Source organism: Stenella coeruleoalba (genome assembly GCF_951394435.1).
Source record: "Stenella coeruleoalba genome assembly, chromosome: 9".
NCBI classification, from domain to species: Eukaryota; Metazoa; Chordata; class Mammalia; order Artiodactyla; family Delphinidae; genus Stenella; species Stenella coeruleoalba.
In genome coordinates, this window is record NC_137155.1 from 99,042,081 (window position 1) to 99,063,479 (window position 21,399).

General features: G+C 60.5%; 1 protein-coding gene across 9 annotated transcripts in view; it reads right to left on the minus strand.

Moving 5' to 3' along the window:
* The window catches only part of KCNH2 (potassium voltage-gated channel subfamily H member 2), a 34,082-nt gene extending 16,825 nt beyond the window's left edge, over nucleotides 1-17,257 (minus strand). For 7 of the 9 annotated variants that reach the window (XM_079931218.1, XM_079931226.1, XM_079931222.1 and 4 more), the window contains exons 1-2: nucleotides 16,811-17,257; nucleotides 13,815-14,045 (exon numbers count right to left, since the gene is read on the minus strand). In XM_079931218.1, the coding sequence (XP_079787344.1) occupies nucleotides 13,815-14,045; nucleotides 16,811-16,886 (307 nt within the window). In that variant the 5' untranslated portion in view covers nucleotides 16,887-17,257. Of the gene's footprint in view, nucleotides 1-13,814; nucleotides 14,046-15,494; nucleotides 15,538-16,810 lie in introns of those variants that run through there. The other 2 variants (XM_079931221.1, XM_079931220.1) reach the window with 2 other exon arrangements.
* Nucleotides 17,258-21,399: the final 4,142 nt, after the last annotated feature.

Genomic DNA, 21,399 nt, shown 5'->3' on the forward strand with positions numbered 1-21,399 from the left:
GGCAGGGGAGCAATTCTAACTGCTGTGGGATTAATCTGGTGGAAGGAGATCCTCTGAAACCAACGGAAACAGGATGGCACTGGGATGAGGGGAGCTGGGCCAGGGCAGGGGCTGGCCAAGAATTCTCTGCCCTACCCCAACGCCCTTCCACTCACCGCGTCCCAGGCCCTCACGGCTTGGCCCACGGGACCGGAGCTGGGGGGCTCTTTCAGGGTCTCTTTCCAGTAGCTGCTCCTGTCCCCTGACCTCCAGCCTCTGACATGGCCCGGCTGAAACACTGCCGTGGTGTTGGGAGCTGCAGGAGGCCGGGCCCAGCTGGAGACCGTCTGGCACCTAGACAGCCCGCCTAGAGTTTATGCCCTAATATGGTGATGGCCGGCAGCAGCCTGAACAGGGACCGGCCCTCATAGGGACTAAGGAGAGGCCAGAGACCAGGAAACCGTAGCCCTGGAGACCCCCCCCAACACCCACCCCCTGGGAGCCCAGCGATCCAGGCCCCTGGTCTTGGTTCCTCGCTGGGAAACTCGTCTCACGTGAGTCCAGAGTCTGGAACCCTGATGAGCCCCACCCTGCAGGATGGCCTGGGGATCCTGCCCCCAGGGCACGGCCTCAGGATTCTGAACTGGAGGCCTCAACACCCCGTGCCCACTTCAGTTCCAGCTTCTCAGCAAGAGAGGCCAGAACTGCATTCTGCAGCCTGGACAGCCCAGGACCCTGACATCCCAAATTGTGCCCCCCTTCACGCCAGGCCGCAGAAACTCCAGATATAAGCCCCCTTACGGCACAGGCCCACTCCCGGCCCTTGGACACAGACACACACTCACACACGGAGCCCCCTTGGTCCTCTCCCTTGGTGGACATTCAAGGAATTTTCCCTTTCAAATAACCCTGTAAAAGCCCTTGTTATACCGAAAATGTGAACTGGAGCCCTGCCTGATGGCTGGGGGGAGGCGGGGTGTTAGGCTCCAGCTACTATTTTCGAGTGGCCACGAAAGGAAGGAAAGCGGGTAGCCCCAGGTCAGCCAGGGCTCCGAGAGGCTCTGCCTCCCGCCCATCCTGCCTGGCTGGCTGGGTCTTCCGTGAGCTGCCGTATCACCCACCCCTAGCTCTTCAGCCAGACCTGCCAGGGGACCCCATCCCATCACTGGCTGGAATTCTGGCGGGGGGGGGTCCCTGAGGGCAGCTGGAGGTCAGCAGGCCAGGGGTGGGGCACAGGGACAGCCAGAACTGAGCAGTGGCACATCGCGGCCTGCAGGCACCGGGGCTGTGACCTTCACACAACTCAGCAGAGAAGAAATGTTCAGAGTCAGTGTCTGGGCCGCCTCCCCGGAGCCCTGGGCTGGCACCGCACGCCGGGACCAGTGCCTCGCCCCCCATGAGCCCTGCTCCTACGTACCCCAGACCCCGCTCATCCATGATTCTGTTCCTCTCCTGCCTCCGCCCCGCCCCACCCCCGCAGAGCAGCTCCGCGGAGCAGAGGCTGACTTGAGCCCAGAGCTGGCGGAGGCTGCAGTTCCGCCGAGAGCCGCTCTGTGGCAGGAGCGGCCCGCGCTCCCGAGACAGCCGGAGTCTGGAGCGCCCGGGGAAGGAGGGAACGGGGAGCGGAGGGCCCCTGCCCGGCCCGCAGAACGGCTGTGGGGCTCCCGGGCGCGAAAGGGCGGGGCACAGGCTATGGAGTTAAGTGGCCTTTGCTCATTGCATCAGAATGACTTTGGGCGAGCCACCTGCCCTCCTCCAGCCCCAGGGAGCTCCTCTGCAATACGGGACGATGACCACGCCCCACTGGGCTGGAAGGATGAATGACAGAACACTGTGAAGCCGGAGGGCCCAAGGGAGGTTTTTTTGTTTGTTTTTGCTTCTGTTTATTTGCGGGTTTTTTTTTTTTTTGCCACGCTGCGCAGCTTTCGGGATCTTAGTTTCCCCGACCAGGGACTGAACCTGCGCTCCCTGCAATGGAAGCGCGGAGTCTTAACCACTGGACCGCCAGGGAAGTCCCCCAAGGGACATCTTGGTAACTGGAGAAGGAGGAGAGGGAGAGGGCCGTTGGGCCAGCCTGGCTCACGTGGCTGCTGCTGAAGAACACCCGACTCACACACCCCCCACCCCCCCCACCCCCCACCCCAGCCCCAGCTGAAGACATCCGGGCACCCAGCCTCGGCCTGCCTCCTGGGCTTGGGGCACCCTGGGCCCTGTGAGAATGAAGACCGGGAGAGGAGAGGTGGTCATGGATTGACAGCCCCACACAAGGACAGGCTCCTCTGCGCCTCGGATCCTAAGGGCCGCAGAGGTCATGCAGCTCACCACAGGCCACTGAGGAAGGGGCAGGGGGGCAGTGGGAGGGCCCCAGGGGACCAGGTCTGGCTGCCTTCCAGGTGCAGCAGATCCAGTTCCTCCTGACCCGGGGGAAGGGAGCATCTTCATCAGAACGCAACGCTGGCTTGCTTTCACCTGGTGCCAACCTACACCCGACAGTGCACCTGGGGCACCGTCCCTGCCCTGCACCCCAACCCACCCATGGTCCCAAACCCAGCTGCCCACCTCTGGGAACCCCTGGCTCGTCGCCAGGCAGGAGCCGCCGTCGGCTTTCGCGGGGGCCTTAACTCTTGGGGCGGCACCGGGCAGGTGGGGAGAGGGAGGCCTGCGGGTGACCTGAGTGTCCTTGGACAAGCTCCCCAGGTCAGAATCTCTAGTGGCTCGTCTGCACACTAGGTGTCATCGAGCTCCTTTGCAGGGGGCTCTTCATCCCCCTGGAGTATTCACTGAGCACGCGCACGTGAAGCGTTCAGGGCCTCATGAACAAGACAGGCGTGGCACCCACCCTCACGGAGCCGGGGAGTCAACAGGACCCCCAGTTTGGAGTCCGGGATGAGTTGGCAGAGAGAGGGGTCCTGGGGAGCTGAGCCGAGCTGATCTGCCCCGACCCTCAGGAGACCTGGGCGATCGCTGTGTGACTGTGGGCAGGTCAGCCACCTCTCAGCTTCAGACTCCCTGTGGGTACTGCAGGGACAAGTGACTCGTGCTCTGGGTACCAGATGAGATGACAGATGGCCTTGTGGAAGCATTCAGAGCTGTAACGAGGCAGGGTGCTGGGTCCTTGCAGGGAAGGTGACCTCGGGGAAGCAGCCATCCTCGCCCCCGTCGCTGTCCTGCCCTGCTGGGGCAGGAGGCTGGGGCTCCAGTCGGCCTGTCCGCCCCCAGGCAGAGGCTGTCTCCGACGGCTGCGGCCCAGGGCTGTGCAGTGTCAGGTTATATTTAGCCTGGTGGCGGCGACAGGAAGATGCAGCAGGAGCTGCTCCTGGCCAGGGGCCACCGTGTCGCTAACGTCGCTCTCTCGGGCAGTGGGGACCTAAGGAAGGCCAGGGACACTACAGGCCCAGGGGACAGAGCGGGGGAGCCTGAGAGGCCAGCCAGTGAATGAGTGTGCGCGTGTATGTTCGTGTGTGTGTCCGTGTGTGAGAGAGAAAGAGAGGCCAATCCTATCCCCATGGCTCCAGGAGCTGAGTGGGACAGACTTCCCCAGGAATACTCACTTCAGGGCTGGGGCTGGGGAACCACGATCCAGACCCCAGCTCACACAGAAGGAGCATCTCCAGACAGACCCTCCATGAGCCCCTCCAGCCTAACACCTTCCCAGAGATTTATGGGGCCATACGGAGGGCCTCAGGGCCTCTGTGGGTCATCCAGGTGCCCGCCCAAACCCATTGCATGTGGCCTGTCTGTGCTACCTTTCCCAGGGGCCACTGTGATGGCCTCGGGAGAAGAGCTCTTTCTAGAAAAGCTCTGGAGCTCAGCCCTACTCGACCTCCTTCGGGGCTGCAGCCTCACAGTCTGTACACTGGGAGTCACAGCCCTGCCCCGTTCCGAAGCAGCCCCGGGAAGGTGAAACGAGGCCATGTTTATTCGGGGAAAGCTTCCCTTACGGCACCGTCACACTCCCCACCTCCCTGAGGCCTCCACACTTAGCCTCCCATCCCCGGACACGCAGGCTGGCCCCAGTGCCCCCTCCAGTGCACCCCAGCTTCACAGGCCCTCCCACTCCCCACGGCCCCACCCCGCTTCCTTCCAACTCCTCCCATCCCTCTAGGCCCCCGAAGGACCCCCTCTACAAAGATGTTCTCGGCAGCTCCATCTGGCCACAGGGATGTCTCTCGCTGAAAACTCCTCCAACACTGGCTCCTAATGAGAGAGCTAACTGTACACTGGCTTCTGGGGGAGCTTCCTCCCTCTGCCCAGAGCCGGAGGCCTGAGGCCAGCGTCGGGCTGGCTTCATGGGACAAACTGGGTGAACAGGTGTCCAGTCGATCATGGACTGGGGCAGGGACCTGCCCGGATGGCAGATGGGGACAGGGCCATCTCCCCACTCTTTAAGCTCCCTTTAGATCCAGGGGCACTGACTGACTACCCTTTCAGGACAGGATTGGCCCATTTCAAACCCACCCTGAGTCTGCACAGCAGTCAGAACCCTCAGAGGAATGAGGTGGCGTCTTCTGCTGAAGCACTATTCAATCTAGTCAACAGCACGGAACACGGAGGCTGACGGCCCAGGAATCCGGGCAAGGGGGCTGGGGTATCTCTGAGCCTCAGACCCCTACCAGCCCTCTTCTCTGTGACCCTCACACAGCCGGCCACGGGCAGCAAGGGCACAAAGGGCCGAGGTCCGCTAGGGGACAGTGGGGATCCCTGCCCTCCTCCAGGGCCCCGCAAGCTTCTAGGGTGCCGCTCCCACCTTGGCTCCCGGCATACCCCAGAGGGCCTGTCCCATCGGTCACCCAGTCGGCCGCAGCTTCTCAATCATTAATCCGAAACTTGCAATCCCTCCCTGACTCACCCACCTCACAGGACTCCAGCAAATAAATACAAGTGCATGTGAAAGCCTGCTGAAAAGGCAGATGGAACGTTCCAACGTCAACGCATATGGCAATGACCCAAACATACACAGAGAAAACCAGCGTTATTCGCAGATGATAGGATCATCTCCCTAGAGAACCAATAAAATCAACAGATAAACAATTAGAACTAGCTCATGAGAGACTTCATCCAGTGAGGCTGCCAGATACAAGATCAGCCCCCTCTCCACCAGCAGAAGGCTATTAGAGTAGGTAGTCAGAAATAAGATCTCCTTCGGGCTTCCCTGGTGGCGCAGTGGTTGAGAGTCCGCCTGCCGATGCAGGGGACGTGGGTTCGTGCCCCGGTCCGGGAAGATCCCACATGCCGCGGAGCAGCTGAGCCCGTGAGCCGTGCCCGCTGAGCCTGCGCGTCCGGAGCCTGTGCTCCGCAACGGGAGAGGCCACAACAAAGGCCTGCGTACCGCAAAAAAATAAAATAAAATAAAATAAATAAATAAGATCTCTTTCATAATAGCAACAAACACTATGAAGTGGGGACTTCCCTGGTGGTCCAGTGGTTAAGACTCCATACTCCCAATGCAGGGGGCACGGGTTCAGTCCCTGGTCGGGAAACTAAGATCCCACATGCCTCATGGTATGGCCAAAATAAAAACACAAAACTATGAAGTGTCTAGGAAGTGACCAAGAATGCACAAGGTCTCTATGGGGGAGAAAAAAGAAAACCTTAAACTAATAAAGGATGCAGAAACCATCTGATAAATGGAGAGACGCTACAGACTCTCAGATGGGACAAATCTTAGAAAGATGTCAATTCTCCCCAAATTAACCCATAAAACCAATCTAGTTCCAGTCAAGATTCTGGTGGGGTTTTTCTTCCCAGGAACTTGATAAACCTTCTCTAGAGTTTGCAAAGGAGAAGAGAGGTCCACAAATATGTATGTCAACCTTTCAAAAGAAGAGCAGAGAGGGAAGATTTGCCTTTCCAGATACCAAGACATACTAACTGCCGTATATTTTTAATATGGTTTCGATGCAGGAACAGACAAACCGTTGGAACAGAACAGAGAGCTCCAAGACAGACGCATGGATATACGGCAAATTAACCAGTGGCACAGGTAGCCCCACAAGTCAACGGAGAAGAACAGGCTGTTTACTAGATGTGTTGGGAAAATCGGCTCAGTAAACAGAAAAAAACACACCTTGATCCCTGTTTGACACCACAGACAAAGGTAGGGTCAGGATGGATTAAAGACCCAACTGAGAAAGGTAAAACAATTAAGGTAACAGAAGAAAGTGTAGACCTCTGCAACCTCAGGACAGTGAAGGATTCCTTAAACAAAACTTCAAAAGCATGAAGAAAGCTAAAAATCCATGTATTTGTTTGTATCAAAGTTAAGAATTTTTGTTGGATAAATTTGACAGACGACTGAAGGGGGGCAGATACTTACGAACTCTTGATTCAACGGGGATTAGTATCCAGCATACACAGTGGATATTTAACTGTATGCATTTGTGTTTCTAGAATCAATAAGCCACTCTTGCAGATCAACAAGAACGAAAGACAGCAGCTTCATGGAAAAGTGAGCAAAGGATATGAGCACGGAATTCACGGGAAAGAAACCTGAACGGCTGCCTACACGATGTTCGGACTCGCATGAAATCAAAGAAATGCAGATTAAAGCAGAAAGATATCACTTCCACCTATTAAACTTGCAAAAATTAGAAAGGTGGGTAACGCCACGTGTGGCAGGATTGCAGGGGAATCCCGTGCTCTGCTCAGGAGGGTGGCAACAGATGCAGCCCTGCTCAGGCACAGCCGGACAGTACTTAGTTGAATTAAGTGTCCACATACCCTGGGATCCAGCAGTTCCACCCCTGGGGGGAAATCCCAAAGACATCCTCACATGAGTCCCAAAGGGGCCAGGCATGAAGATGTTCACTGCAGCATCATTTATAGAGACAACCTGGAGGGCCCTCCCCAGGAGAGTGGACAGGGAAAACGACGGGGGAGCACACCAGAGAACACGGAGCCATAGGCTCAAGATCAAGGAACAAGCTGGCTGGACTTAAAGGCGGACTCCTGTGCAACAAAAGTGAACACCAAAATACAATATATAGCACATATCATTTACATAAATTAAACCCATATGCAGTCAGACAAAACACACGTTTTGCAAGACCATATGCAAGCAACACATTCACAGGAAGTACATTTGAATGGCTGCCTAAGGGGAGGGTAACGGGACTGGGGAGTGAGAAAAAAGGAAAAGGAGAAAAACCAATGAGAGAGAAAGAAGAAACCCGTAACACAAACACCCCTGGTTTCTATGATTTGTGGAAGAAGCGGGAGCTGGCCCAGCAGAAGCCCGTGGAGAGAGGCAGAGAGGCAGGCCGGGGCGGAGCAGGGCACAGGGTGGTGGCCGTAGGGAACAGGGATGCTGAGACCCTTGGTCAACTCACTTCCTTGGTTGACTAGAACCTGCGGCCACATGGGTGACGCCCTGCCTGATGGCGAGTAGAATGCCAAGAGCCTCGGCACCCGACACTGCTTTGCACCTACCCTCTTATCTGCCGAACCTCTCCCAGCAGTACGCGGGAGGACAGGTGTTTTGATCCCACTTAGCAAATGAGGAACTGCAGCTCTGGGAACCCAAGCTAAAAGCCAAATTTCCTGGGGCTCTGAGCCCATCATGACCCCAACGGGCCCTCTGGGGCAAGACAGCCTGTGCAGTGGTGTTCCGTGTTGGGCAGGACTCGAGTGGAAAGAGGAAAACTGGACTGGAGTTCCCTCTCAGATACCTGCCAGCTGGCTAAGACCCCTTAGCCTTTCTAAGTGAGTTCGGCACCTGTAAAATGATGGCGACGAGGCCCCATCTAAGGACCACCTGCCACAAAGCATGCGTCCCAGCTTGCAAACTATAAGTGCAGTCACAGGGACTTCCCTGGTGGCACAGTAGTTAAGAATCCGCCTGCCAATGCAGGGGACACGGGTTCAAGCCCTGGGAAGATCCCACATGCCGCGGAGCAACTAAGCCCGTGCGTCACAACTACTGAGCCTGCGCTCTTCAGCCCGCGAGCCACAACTACTGAGCCCTCATGCCGCAAATACCGAGCCCATGCGCTACAATTACTGAAGGCGGAGCACCTGGAGCCCGAGCTCCGCAACAAAGAGAAGCCACCACAATGAGAAGCCCGCGCAAAGCGAAAAAGACCCAACACAGCGGGGAAAAAAAAAAAAAAAAAAAAAGGGCTTCCCTGGTGGCGCAGTGGTTGAGAGTCCGCTTGCCGATGCAGGGGACCCGGGTTCGTGCCCCGGTCCGGGAGGATCCCACATGCCGCAGAGCAGCTGGGCCCGTGAGCCATGGCCACTGAGCCTGCGCATCCGGAGCCTGTGCTCCGCAACGGGAGAGGCCACAGCAGTGAGAGGCCCGCGTACCGCACACACACACAAAAAAAGTGCAGTCACAACAGTGAGGGTGCCAATGAGTGCAGCTGCCACCACCCCCTCCTCCAGCTCTGCTCCCCCATCCAGCCCTCCTCCGTCCATCTATGAGGCAGGAAGGCTGAGAATCCCCAGATGCCTTCCCTGTACCCCACAATGTCCCCCACACGGCAGGGGTGGAAGACTTGCAGCTCTCTCAGTGGCCACCTCAGGCCACCTTCCTCTGGCCCCAATAGCCTCCCCATCCTCTAAGACCCCTCCCAGCCCCGGCATTCTATTATTCTAAGGCTGTTCACAGAGGGAGAGACCGAGGCCCAGAGATGGGAAGTGATTTGTCCAAGGTCACACAGCAAGTCTATAACTAAACCAGAAATTGCTCCCAAGGCTCTGACTCCTGGTATAGGGTTTCTGCAACACAGCACACTGCCCACCACATTCATTCAGTCCTTCATTCAGTGGGAGCATGAACTGAGCTCCCACTATGCAACAGACACAGAGATACAACAGAGAACAAAGCAGGCCGCTGTCTACCCTCCCAGAGCTTCCAATCTAGTGGGGGAGTCAGACACGGCAGCCTTGCCCAGAACTGTACGTGAGGGAGATGGTGGGTTAAAGAGAAGACGCTGCCCAGCCCTCAAGGTGCTTCTACTCCAGTAGACACGCGACCAAAACGGAAAGAAGTCCGTTCAAGGCCAACCACAGTGCACAGCGTGGAGATCTTTATGGGCCCCTGGACTAAGGACAGGAAGGGATTTTAGGGGGACAGCGGTTCATCCAGAGCCTCTCCCACACTCATCACCTGTCCCAAGTGTCCCTCTGTGCCCCCTCTTCTGGCCCTGACCCCATGGGCCCCTCCCCATGTCAGGGAGGAATGATTCTGTGAAACTCCTTCACACTGAGGGCGAGCTATTTCCACACTCCTCCCTGCTTACAGGGGAGGAGTGATGAGAAGAGAATGTCTTTTTTTTTTTTTTTTTTTTTTGAGAATGTCTTTTTAAAGAAAAAGGTTCGTTCTCCACCCAAGCTAAAGGTTCCCAAATAGAGGCATTTCAAGCACCCTCGGGGAAGATGTTTAATCGTGAAAGGACTTTCCTGGACCCCTTGAAGTCCCACCACCCTGGAAGCCACCACTGGGCAGAAAAGAGGCTGAGGCTCACCCGGTCTCACACCCCCATGCTGGCCCTCCTGCTGCCCACGGCCCCCCTCCCCAAGCCCGAGGCCACTGTCAAAATCTGCTCCCATCCCAGATGCCTCTGCACAAATATTTACATAGCTCCTCTCAGGGGCTACGGCAGACACAACACAGAGGAGCCACCCGCCCGACACTCTCCAGACCCCAGAGAAGGCCAGGAGCGGCCCACACCCTCGGTCCTGGCAGGCCCGCCCGGCCCCCAGGGTGGGGCTGGGACAGGAAGCCCCCATGCAGGCCAGGGCACCCTGCTCCGGCTCAGCTGCCCTCCCTGGAGCCACGGGGCGAAGGCGAGGCTGGGCTCGGACGCAGCCCCCAAGCCCTGCTCCCGGCCACCATGGTGCAGGTGTGCGCACCTGCCGGACTCCTGACCAGGAGGCCCGAGGTGGAGGGGCCCCTCGATGGCTTCCCCCCCGCCCCTGAGTAAAGTGCTGCCTGTGTCTAGCCTCATTCCTCCGGGCTCACCCCGGCCTGCTCCACCTCAGGACACAGAGCACACGCAGGCACCAGCCTCCATTTGACCTGCCTGCCAGCCTCAAAATACCCAAGGGCTCCTGCAGCAGCCACCCTGCCTGCTGGGGGCCTGGGGACCTGAGGATCACAGCTTGCAGGGGACAGGGCTGGGAGGGGACGAGTGGATGTCTGAGCTTGGGGCCGTGATGGAGAAGGGGGTGGTGTGGGAGGGTCACAGTGCAGAGTCAGGTTTCAGCGACCAGGGAGGAGGCAGTGAAATGGCCTGGGGTGTGCGGAGCGTCACTGGCGCCAGGAGTACCTGCGCAAGCACCTGGGAGGCTGAGGTCCGAGTCTGGGGACCACAGACCAGTGGGTGTGGGGTCACCTCTGGGGCTCTGGCTCCCCATGGGCTCTGGGGAGCACGCTGGCCCTCTGTCCCCACCCCTCCCCCAGCCCACAGCTCAGCTGTTGCAGCGGGGGGCCCTCTGACCCTGTTACCATGACAACCGGCCTGCAGCTGGAGTGGAGAAGCCAACAGACTCTTCTCTAGAGACACCCCCATCCCCACCCACGCACAGCCTCCCAGGGACACAGGGACATGGAGACCAGGCCAGGACAGGCAGAGGTACGGGGAGCCAGACAGAGACTTGGAGATGGAGCCCAGAGAGGCGGGGGCCACCGGGGCAGAGGGAGAGAGGCAGGGAGGAAGCCTCGGGGGTACTGAAGGGGGGGAAGAAGACAGCTGCAGGGAGAGGGAGATGCAGACCGCGGGGGACAGAGCCGGCAGGGAGGCTTGAAGCAGAGACCACGGGCACAGGCGGCCGCTGAGCGTGGCAGGGGCGGGGCAGAGAGGTGGGAACAAAGAGCAGAGAGAACACGAGGGCCAGAGGGCAGGGGACCTCCCGAGGCCTGGAAGAGGAGGGGAGCGTGTGAGGAGAAGCCATGGTGGAAGGGCCCGAAGCCTCCCCGGGGCAACGTGGGAACGCAGGTGTGCACCAGCATCTCTTGCCGCCGAGGCACAGCCCAGAGCCCCAGGGGATGCCGCCACTGCCAGCCCCAGGCTGCGGGGCCCTGATCCCAGCTGCACCTTAACCCCAGGCCTGACCTGAAGGAGCACGGACACGGGGCCAGTGAGGGCCCGGCACCTCGCGTCTCTCCCTCCAGCCCACACCCCCCAGTCTGGCCTCCCCACCTCCCAGCAGTCCCAGCAGCTAAATAATGGGGCTGTCTGGCTCCAGGCCCTGAGGCTGCACAGAGCTAGGCTAGAGGCACCGACACAGCACAGCTGTCCACGGTGGTGCCTGCCAGCAAAAGGCCCCGCCTCCTTCCCAGCCACCCACCTCCCTGGGGCTAAAGCCCAGGGACCTGCTCTGCCGTGGCCGGCCCAGGCAAAGACCCTGAGAAAGGCCTGGACAGAAACAAGAGGTGGCATTGGGCTTCCTCACATCTACACCCACACACACACTCACACTCACACACACACACTCACACTCACACACACACACTCACACACACACACACACACACACACACCCCCCGCCCGGGTCAGGCACAGAGATCTGCCCAAGGGACTGAGCAGAGGGAGAGGGAAGGGAGGCAGAGGAAATCTGTCTGCACCCGAGGCCTCAAGTGCCAGGACAAGTAGCGGCCCACATAACCTGAGGGCCAAGGCCAGCCTGCTGGCCACCAGGAGACACCTGATCCCCATGGAAACTAGGTGAGAGCAGAGAAGGGGGCAGGCCGAGATGGCTGGCATAGGACCTTCTGGGTCACAGCACCATTTGAAGCAGTAACCTGGGGTGGGGAAAGAGCTTGAACTTGGGTGGGAGGCCTGGATTCTAGTCCCACACTCCCTCCACTGATTCGCTGGTAACTTGACCTCTGCTTCTCAGTGTTTCCATGTGTAATTTGAGTGGGCTGGATTAGGTGATCCTCAATGTCACCAAGATTCCATGAGAGCACCTCTGCGGAAGGGGTCCCACGGCCATCCTCTCCCAAAGGAGCCAGCCTGGGGCAGGAAGGAGGGAGGGCAGCTCCTCACACACACTACAGGGAAGACAGAATCACCCAGGCCCCTGCCGCCGAGGGGTCCGGTGGGCACACTATCCCAGAAGTAGAAACGGGCTCAAGGCAGTAACCAACTTGATCCGCATCACAGAATTTCTGGTGTTAGACCTGAACCCAGGACGTGTGTATTCACATTCTTCTCATGACACCAATGGTTTGCGAACTTTCAAAATAAAAGTGCGCGTAGAGTAACGTGCAGTTTAGAGACGTACCTGCAACCATTCTGCCTCCTTTTTAATACATGACAGCAGAGCAGACTGGACAGGGCTCTGATCGGACAGACAGGGTTCCATTCCCAGCTCTGCACTCTCTACGGAAGTTTCTTAGTTTTCCTGAACTTCAGTTTCCTCAACCACAAAATGCAGAAAAAGTAGTATCTACCTCCCAGGGTTGTTGTGAAGATTCCATGAGATGATGCAACTGAAACATTCGGCCCAGTGTCCAGCGCATAGAAGGCGCCCACTGATATTAGCTAGTACTAGATAGCCAGGCAGATATAAAAGCACATCTGCTCTGATGAAGGTTCTGGGGGGATATCAGTGAAGAACCAGAAAGGAGGCCCTGCCTTCAGAGTTTGCATCTAATCTCCCAGCCAGAGGCCCATTTGCCGTGAGCAAACCCTCTTCCACAGGTCCCCAGTGACTGTCCCCAACTCTGATTCTGTCCAGGGATCTCACAGCTGGGCACCCCTGCAAAAGCAGGGTCATCAGGGCATGTGATCCTTCGCAGCCAACCCTGAGCACAGCATACAGGGGAGGTTCCAAGGGACAGGGCCAGAGGCATACGGGGGCTGCTGGCTCACTGCCCCCAGGAAGAGACAGAGAGCGCTGTCTACATAAGGTAAGCTTGCTGTGGGCAGGAACCTCCTCTGTCTTGAGCACTGCTCCATCTCCAAGACCTTGCTGCACCTGGCTCACGGGGTTCGGTAAATGCTCATCAGATACACAGTGGTGAGCGACAGGGTTTGGGCACCGATGGGCAGCCCTGCGGCACCTTCCAGAGCCCCCTCCCCAGCCTTCTGATACCTGCAGGTCCCCCCAAGCCCTGCGGTACTGCCCTCCCTGAGCAAAGGCCACCCCACCAGGGCAGGGGCGGTGTGGGAGCAGCCCCGCCCATGGCTCTGTTTATCCGCTCGCCGGAAGACAGCGCAGCTGGGCGGGGAGGCGGTGGCTGAGCAGACACCTGGCGCAGGAAGGGGTGGCGGGCGGGGCGCTCAAAAGATGGGACAAAGGGAACTGAAGTTGTGGGGAGAGGCACACACCTCCCGCCAGGTGCAGCTGAAGAGCAGAAGAGAGAGGGGGCAGGAGAGGGGCGGCAGAGAGCCAGCCAGAGTCCTGCAGCCCTTCCCCGCCTCGCCCTCAGCGACGACTCCCCAGACCAGTCAGTCACCTGGCAGAGGCGAGGGTAGCTAGAGGCCTTGTGGGCGGAGGTCGGCGCCCAGCCACCGGCCTGGACTTCCATTACCTCCATCCATGCACGCACCTGCCATCCCGGTGCTGCCGTCAAACTCCAACCCACCTAGCTCAACGTGCCCACATCTGCCCAGGGAGGAAGGAACCAGAGACTCCAGACCACAACCAAGCAGCCCCTTGGGGACCCCGTAAACCACCCCACCGGAGTGCTCGGGGTAAAGAGAGCCAATACCCAGCCCGCGCCTCCCACCTGGCGCACCCCATAGGTCCCTGCTGAGGTCACGCCCCCCTGCAACAGGCCGGAGCTCCGGCCAATCGCCGGCCGCCCCCACCCCACCGACCCCGACCCCCACCCCCGGCCTTTCGGCCCGGCCCCGCCCCGCCCCGCCCCAGCCCGCGCCTACCATCTTTCCGGTAGAAGGCGATCTCCACTTTGCGCTCCTCCGCGCCCAGCAGGGCCTGCGCGATCTGCGCGGCGGCACGGCGCTGCGTGCGCGGCCCGTGCAGGAAGTCGCAGGTGCACGGTCGCTGCATCACCTCGGCCCGCGAGTAGCCGCACAGCTCGCAGAAGCCGTCGTTGCAGTAGATGACAGCGCAGTTCTCCACCCGAGCGTTGGCGATGATGAACTTGCGGCCTGGGGGGCGGGGATAAGCAGGCACGTGAGCGGGACCCCTGCCCCCAGGGTTCCCAGCCCTTCCCCGCCTTCTCTTGTCCTACACAGTTGCCCGCCCGGGGACTCCCCGCCCCAGGAAGCACAGCGGGCCTGGGGTCCCCAGCAGGGGACGAACGCAGCTGTGCCCCGACACAGGTGCTTTGGCCGGCCCGGCCCGGCGGCGCGCCCCCTCCCCCGCCCGGCCCGCGGGCTGGCTGCGTGGCTTCCCCCGGGCGGACCGCCAGCGGCCCGCCGCCCCCTCCGCGCCCGAGGCCGAGGCCAGCCTTGGGCGGGTGTCAGCAACGCGTGTCAGCAGCCGCGGCGGAGGGATAAACACTGGGCCTGGAGAGCCTGAGAAGGGCCAGAGATGGCGGCCAGCATTCCCTTTGCACCGCTCCGGCTTCTCTTCCTGACCCCCGCTCTCTAGACTGGGGGGCGCTCCCTGGGCACTCCTTACCCCGGGGACCCCTAGGAAATCACTCCCCCAAGTATCTGTGGACCCTGCCAGGTCAGTACTTCCTGGGACTTCTGCGACCCCTCCAAGGGCAGTCAGGAGCTGGGGAGTGGGCGCGTCAAAGAGGATGAGGGAAGAAGTACCACGTGAGCACCTACGATCCTTTCTCTCGTTTAATACTCTGACAACCCCATCGTTATCCTCGTTTTGTAGATGAAGAAACTGAGACTCAGAAGAAGTTCTTGCCCTCATCTTGCAGCTTGTAAAAGATAGAGCCCGCTTTCCAACCTAGGCCTGGCAGCTGGTGAGGAATAAGCGGGGCACTGGCGGAGGCCCAAGGTCATAGGGAGCAAGGAGACGGACCTGCAGCTCCAAACCCTGGCAACACCTGGAGCCCAGCCTGGCCTGAGAGAGGGGCCCACTTGTAAACAGACCCATGAAAGCGGCTCTCCAGGGATGTGAGGCCTTCCTCAGTTCGGCCCCATCAAGGGGAGGCCCCAGTGGACCCACTGCAGCTAGACTTGGCTCGTTCCCTCCACACATGCCCCAAGAGCCAGGCTGGTGGGTGAGCAGCAGGCGGGCGGCAGCCCCAGCTTGTGCCAGGAGAGATGCTCTGAGGATAGAGGTTTTTATAAACACAGAAGTTTCCGGCCACTTTGGCCTTTCATGCTGGGGCTTTGGGTAGCAGTCGGAACGCTGCCCTCCCCCTTCCTAGTGGGCATAGCCCTCAGGCTGCAGCCCTGGGCAATCACATGTGCAAGGCCCAGGCTGCTGCACCAGGATCTGGCCTCGTCCTGCCTTCCCCTCCCTTACCCTGGCCTCCAGGAAATTACTTTTTTGAAGTTGGGTCATCTTTAGGTCAGTTCCCCAGGCCCCCCAGAACTCTCGGGCAGCCATCAGCCCCACAGGCAGGGCTCCCTGTCACAGGAAAAGACTCCTGACTGGGCCGGAGGCGGTCCCTCGTAGCAGCCACATACCAGCCATGTACGCACCATCTTCAGAGAGGAAAAACCACCTGGGCCCCGCTCCCAGGCCTGGAGAGGAGAGTGAGTTTCTTCGAAGGCAGGCCCCACCCCTGCCACCCCCCCACCACCCCGCCTCCTTCCCTGAGCTCCTAGAATAAGCGAGACAGAAGGGACCTGAAAGGCCCCTCTGGCCGCCCCCTCCTTCCCAGATTCGGAAGAGAGTCACTCAAGGTCACGCAGCAGTCAGTGGCAAGGTGGGGCCAGAGGCAGGCCCCCAGCCTCCAGCCTACAGAGCCTCCCCGAGCCTGTGGGAGTGAAAGCCCCGGCCTCACTGCCCTCCACCACCGCAGTCTCCTCCCCCTCAGGATCACCCTGTTCCTCTGCTTCAGACAATGCTGCCCAGCGCACTGACCCCTCCCTTCCCCCACCACGGTCACAAGCACACGTTGTCCTGTGCTCACAGGGTCATGGGCAAGGAATGTCACCCCCTCCCAGAGCCCTTGGCAGTCACACCCACCAGGGCACATACAGCCTTGGGGACAAACACACGCATGCCAGGAGGGTGCAAATACCCACACACAGAACATTCACCTAGCCTGGGACACTTCTGGAAGGCTCCCCTACCAGGCCAGCATTAGGGCTGCTGTAGTCCCCATAAAGGGGCTCAGGACAGGAAAAGCAACAACATAGGGTCATCGCCTGGAGACTGTTAGGCCCCTAAAGCCCAGCTTCAGCCCTGGCTCCCTCTCACCCCAGGGCCCACAGTTCCCAGCCTTGTCAAAGATACCTCCCCATCGCCCGTGCAGGGTCAAAGGCATGGATGACACACGGACACCCCACACACACCCAAGAGCGTGTTAGGCACTGACCCTACATACTTGGCTTTCAGTCTCCGGCAACACAGTCTGGACGGGCACATGCACGGTACTCTTCGGGGCCCACAGTTTGGGCCATATACATTCTCCCCTTCTTGCGTCCACACAGCCCCATTCACACATCCAAGCACCCAGAGTTAAGGATACCTGCACACTCCCATCCCACCTCCCTTCCCTGCACACTCAGGTTGTCACATACACACACTCCCCGGTCCCGGAAACCTAAACTGAGCTTCCTGCTGCGCTCCCCAACACCAGGCCCCTTGGCCCCAAGCCCACGGCACCCAGCACCAAGCCTTGACCCCGCGACCCCTGGCCAGCGCCTTGGGGTCACCAGCCCCCGTAGACTCACTAGCAGGACGCACACGGCCCGGGCACGCCCCCCCATTCACACTCTGGAGAGCTCGGCCCGCCCCCAGAGCCCCCTCCCCGCCGGCCCCCTCCCCCACTCACTCTGGCCCTCAAACTTGCGGATGATGGTGTCCAGGAAGGTGTTCTGCGGCGCGACGTGGCCCCTCCGCACCGGCATCCTGAGCCCATGGGCGGGCCGGGCGGACCCCCACTCACCCCGGCCCGGCCCGGCCCAACACAGGCTTCCGGTGGCCCGGCCCGGCCGTGGTCCCCGCACCCCGCGGCCAGGCAGAGCACGGGCGGGGCCCGGACTGGGGTGCGGGCGCGGGGTCTCCGCTCGGCGCCGGCTCCGGACCGTGGGCCCGGCCTGGAGCTGCCTGAGCTCGGGCCGCCCGGCCGCCCGCACACCTGTCTGCCGGCCCCAGCCGAGCCGCGGGCCCCCTCCGCCGCGTCTCCGCGCTGCGCTCCGCCTGCCCGAGCGCCGGGCTCCCGGCTCCCGCCCGCTGCGCCGACAGCCGCTCCGGCGCCAGCGGCTGGGGCTGCGCCTGCTGCTCGGCCCGGCCGCGCAAGGGTTAACGCGGCGCGCGCCCCTCGGGCTCCGGCCCCCGCCTCCCGGCTCCCTCCCGCCCGCCGCGCGCCCGCAGCGCCGCCCTCTCCCCCCACACGAGCCGCGCGCCCGCCCTTCCCATTGGCTGAGCCGAGCCGAGGGCTCCCCCGACCCCAGCCCCTCGCTCAGCCCAGGAGCCCCCGGGACTCGCGCGCCCCAAGAGGGGGAAGGGGCCCTTAGGTAGGGGAACCGTGAGGACAGGTGCGACGGCCGGCTTTGAGGCGGCCAAGGAGGAGCCTGGGGATTCCGCCCCCGCCCCGCCTCCCCCCCCTCCCCGCTGGAAGGACCGAGGGACCTGACTTGAAGGGAGAGGGCCGGTCCGTTATGCCCTGGTCCCCCACCGCGCCGAGCACGGGCTCCTACACACAGCTTGCGCTCAGTGCCCGCTGCAGGTGACACGGGCGAGGCCTGGGCCCTGGGAAGACGAGCCCAGGGTCAGGGGAGACCCGAGAAATGTGAAGGGCAAGACAATCTGGGGGCCTAAGGCCACCGAGATTTGAAATAAGGGTGGGTGAGATTTAGGAGGGGCACGCATCCAGAGCAGGGGCGCCCGCCACCCAACGCGCGCGCACACGCACACAGAGCCCTCCCTGGGGTTACTCCAGGCCCTTCTGCCCAGAGCGGGACATTGTGACAGGAGTTTCAGCCTCCTAGCCTCGGGATCAAAGAGAGGCCTCTGAACGCGAGGTTCCAGCCTGGGGATCCCCTTGTGCGAACGGCCCGCCCTCCCTCTGCTGCGCGGGGCCAGCGGTGCAGGCCCAATCGGCAGACTCGGGGCCCTGCGGCGCTGCGGCGGCCCAGCCCCTCGGAAAACCCTGGCCTAGCCGCAGGCCCCTCCCCGCGGCCGGCTGGCTCACTCCAGCTACAGCTCCCTTATTTAGGCAAGGAGGCCTGAGGATGCTCAAGGGCAGGCAGGGTGTCTGCCTGCCGCCTGCCCACCGCCTGCCTGGGTCTGACTGAGGGTCTCCGGGGCGCAGTGTCCCCGGCCTGAGCAGCCAGGCGGGGCCTCAGGACGGCCAGGGCCGGCAGGCGAGTGTTGACAGCTGAGCTGGCCGGTGGGGCGTAGTCGGCAACTGAGCTGCCCCCCGCGGGTCCCCTCCCCTGCAGCCCAGATCAGAGACGGGCCAGATGGATGGGGCCATGTGGGGGCCCCTGAGGGTTTGCAGCTGCCTCTGTCCTTGGAGCAAGGGGGTGGGTCTTGTCACCGGGGAGAACCATCCTGGGATGCAGGGTGGGGGGGAGGGGAGGAACAAAGGGCAGAGAAGGAAGCAGAGTCTGGCAAGAGAAAGGCCCAGGGGAACAGGTCTTGGTGAGACCACCCTACCCAGACTTTCACCTTCCACCCAGGAGCAAAAAGAGCCAAACCCTGGGGCCAGATGGGGCGACTGGCCAGCAGATGACACCCCTTTTTAATTTGCTGGTGGGTGGGCAGTGACTCAGGGAGGCAGCCAGTGGGAGAGAAGGGGGTGGTTCCACCAGCTGATGCTAAAAAAGACCAGAGGCTCTTATCTGTACAGTCATCCCCTCGGGCCGCTCCACCTCCGGCAGCTTCCTCACTCACACTTCAAGACGCCCCAGGCCTTCTGTGGCACAGACTCCCCTTCCCCTGTGACCTGGCACCAGGCACATCACCCGTCTGGGTACTGCGAGGAACCTAGCTGATGACTGGTCCAGCTCCTCCCCCGCCCCGGGACCACCCCTGGATGCTGCTTTGACTGCACTAAGTCCAGCGTGATTAACCTACGACTGGGGTGTCTTCCCCTCCAGGTCAAGGGATTGAGAGAGTGAGAAGGGGCCTGCAGTGAGAATGGGCATGGGAAGAGAGGCAGTAGAGAGGGGCATCTCATCTAGCCTGGCCAGCTGTCCACACTGAGGTTCCCATGTTCCCAGGACAGGCCTCTGCTCTTATCCCTCGGGGGGATGAAGGAATCAGAGGGACCACTGATCCTCCCAACAGAGAGGAGACTGGACACAGAGTAGCCCTCGTCCTGTGTATTCCCTCCCTCTCTCTCTCTCTCTCTCTCTCTCTCTCTCTCTCTCTCTCTCTCTCACACACACACACACACACACACACACACACACACACCTCAGAAGTCAGAGCTGAATGCAGATCTCCGCCTTCCTGGAGGCTGAGGAGAGAGCCTGAAGGAAGCCTCACGGAGCCCCTCCCACAGCCAGCCTGGGACAAGCAAGAGAGACTGTGAGATGGGGATGAGCTCCCCCAAAGGCATCCTTCGTGGGGCCACAGGTACCAGCCCCCAAGAGGTAACGGGCAACAGAGGAGCTGATAGAGAAGCCTCGCTGCCACCCCCTCCCCACCTCCACTAACCTCAGATCCCTCAGAGAGAGGAAAGTGCTCAACCTTAATACCCGAGCCGCCAGAACCCACCCCGGCCCGCTGGGGCTCAGTGAGCCATTTGCAGGAATCAGTCCTAGGAAGAGCTACCCCCACCCGGCCTGTGATGTGACTGTGGCCTGTGATGTGACTGTGCTGAGGCAGCGGGAGGCTGTACCAACTGTGAGACCCAGAGGCACTTCCCAGCTCCTAGAAAGAGACAGTTTGGGGAGAAAAGCCTTTGGAAAACATCCTGCCCACCCCACTCTCCACTCCCGTTCAGTGTGAGGTATCCTGTCCTGGGAAGTGAAAAGGGATTGAAGCCTGACCCTGCCGGTGTACCCCCGAGGGACGGGCCAGGCAAGATGCAGCCAGAATGGGACCCAAGAGAGCAAGTGACAATCACAGGGGACCAGGAAGCAGTCCCGGGCAGGTGGGCGCAGGAAAGGCAGCTCATGGAATGGCTCCTCAGAAACCCCATGGGGAAGAACGCGGGACCGCCCCTCGCTGTGCCAGGGGAGGCTTAGCCAGGACAGCGGGGCCTGTGAGAAGGAAGATGTTCTCAGAAATGAACCGGGGTTGGAGGAGAGGAAGGTCAAAGAAACAGAAGTGGGTGCTCAGGGCTTGCTGAGAAGAAGAGAAGGGACGGAGGGGGGGGGGACCCACCACAAAGCCCTGGCCAGGAGCCAGAGCTCTGTCCATTCGTGGCCACCTGCAGCTCCACGTGCAGTGATCGATCGTGTCAACTCCCGGCCACAGGCAAGGGCTTCTCCCACCCACCTGATACCCTCCACTGACGGGGCTTTTCCCCTGCCGTGGTAATATCCAAAGAAGGAAGTAAGGCACCGGAGAACACCTAACTTTAAATTCTGGTTCTGCTACTAGTCGCATCTACAGATGTTTACTGGGGGCCTCATAGGTACTGGGCCCTCTGCGAGATGCTGTGAGGGACAGGAGGGACGAGCCAGGGCCCCTCCTCCAGGGGTTCACAGAACACTGAAGCTCGGGAGAGGTGGTGTGCAGACAGAAGCTGTGCCATCTGAGGTAAGCGCCGTGGGAGTGCGAGGAGGCGTTGATTAGTTTCCGCTGGAGGAGTCGGGGCGGGGGGCGGCCTTGTGAGGGGACAAGGTTTCAGAGCGAAGGTCCTTGAAGGTTGAGGTGGGACAGGGCAGAAGCACTGCAGGGGTGGGGACAACATGAACAAAGGCATAGAGAGCAGAGGATGGAGATCAGATCTGGGGACAAAACAGTTTGGTGTGGTGTCGGTGGGTGACAGGCTGGAGCCGTGAGCAGAGGGCTGAGGAGTGCGGGTTTTCTTCTGTGTGCGAAGGAGCAGTGGCGGCAGCTGACGTGTATTGTCCTTGAATATAGAAGTCATGTCTGTCTTTGTACAGATCCTAGCATATGGTCAGTGTCTAATAAAGGTCTGTTGAATGAATGAAATGTGCATGATGGTTTGGAGAGACTGAGGCAGATATAAGGTGTTTCAATCATCCCAACCCTCAACGACTTAAATCAATGACAGCATTTATTTTGCCCATGAGTCTGCCATTTGGGCCGGCTCCACCAGGACCTCACTTGTGTCTGCTCCACTCAGCTTGGGACTGAAAGGCTCATTCACTCACATTTGGTGTCTGATGCTGGCTGTCAGCTGGGCTCTCAGGACCGGGGCCAGAATGCCTACATGAAGCCTCTCCTCGTGGCTGCCTGGCTTCCTCACAGCGTGGTGGCTGGGTTCCAAGGGCAAGT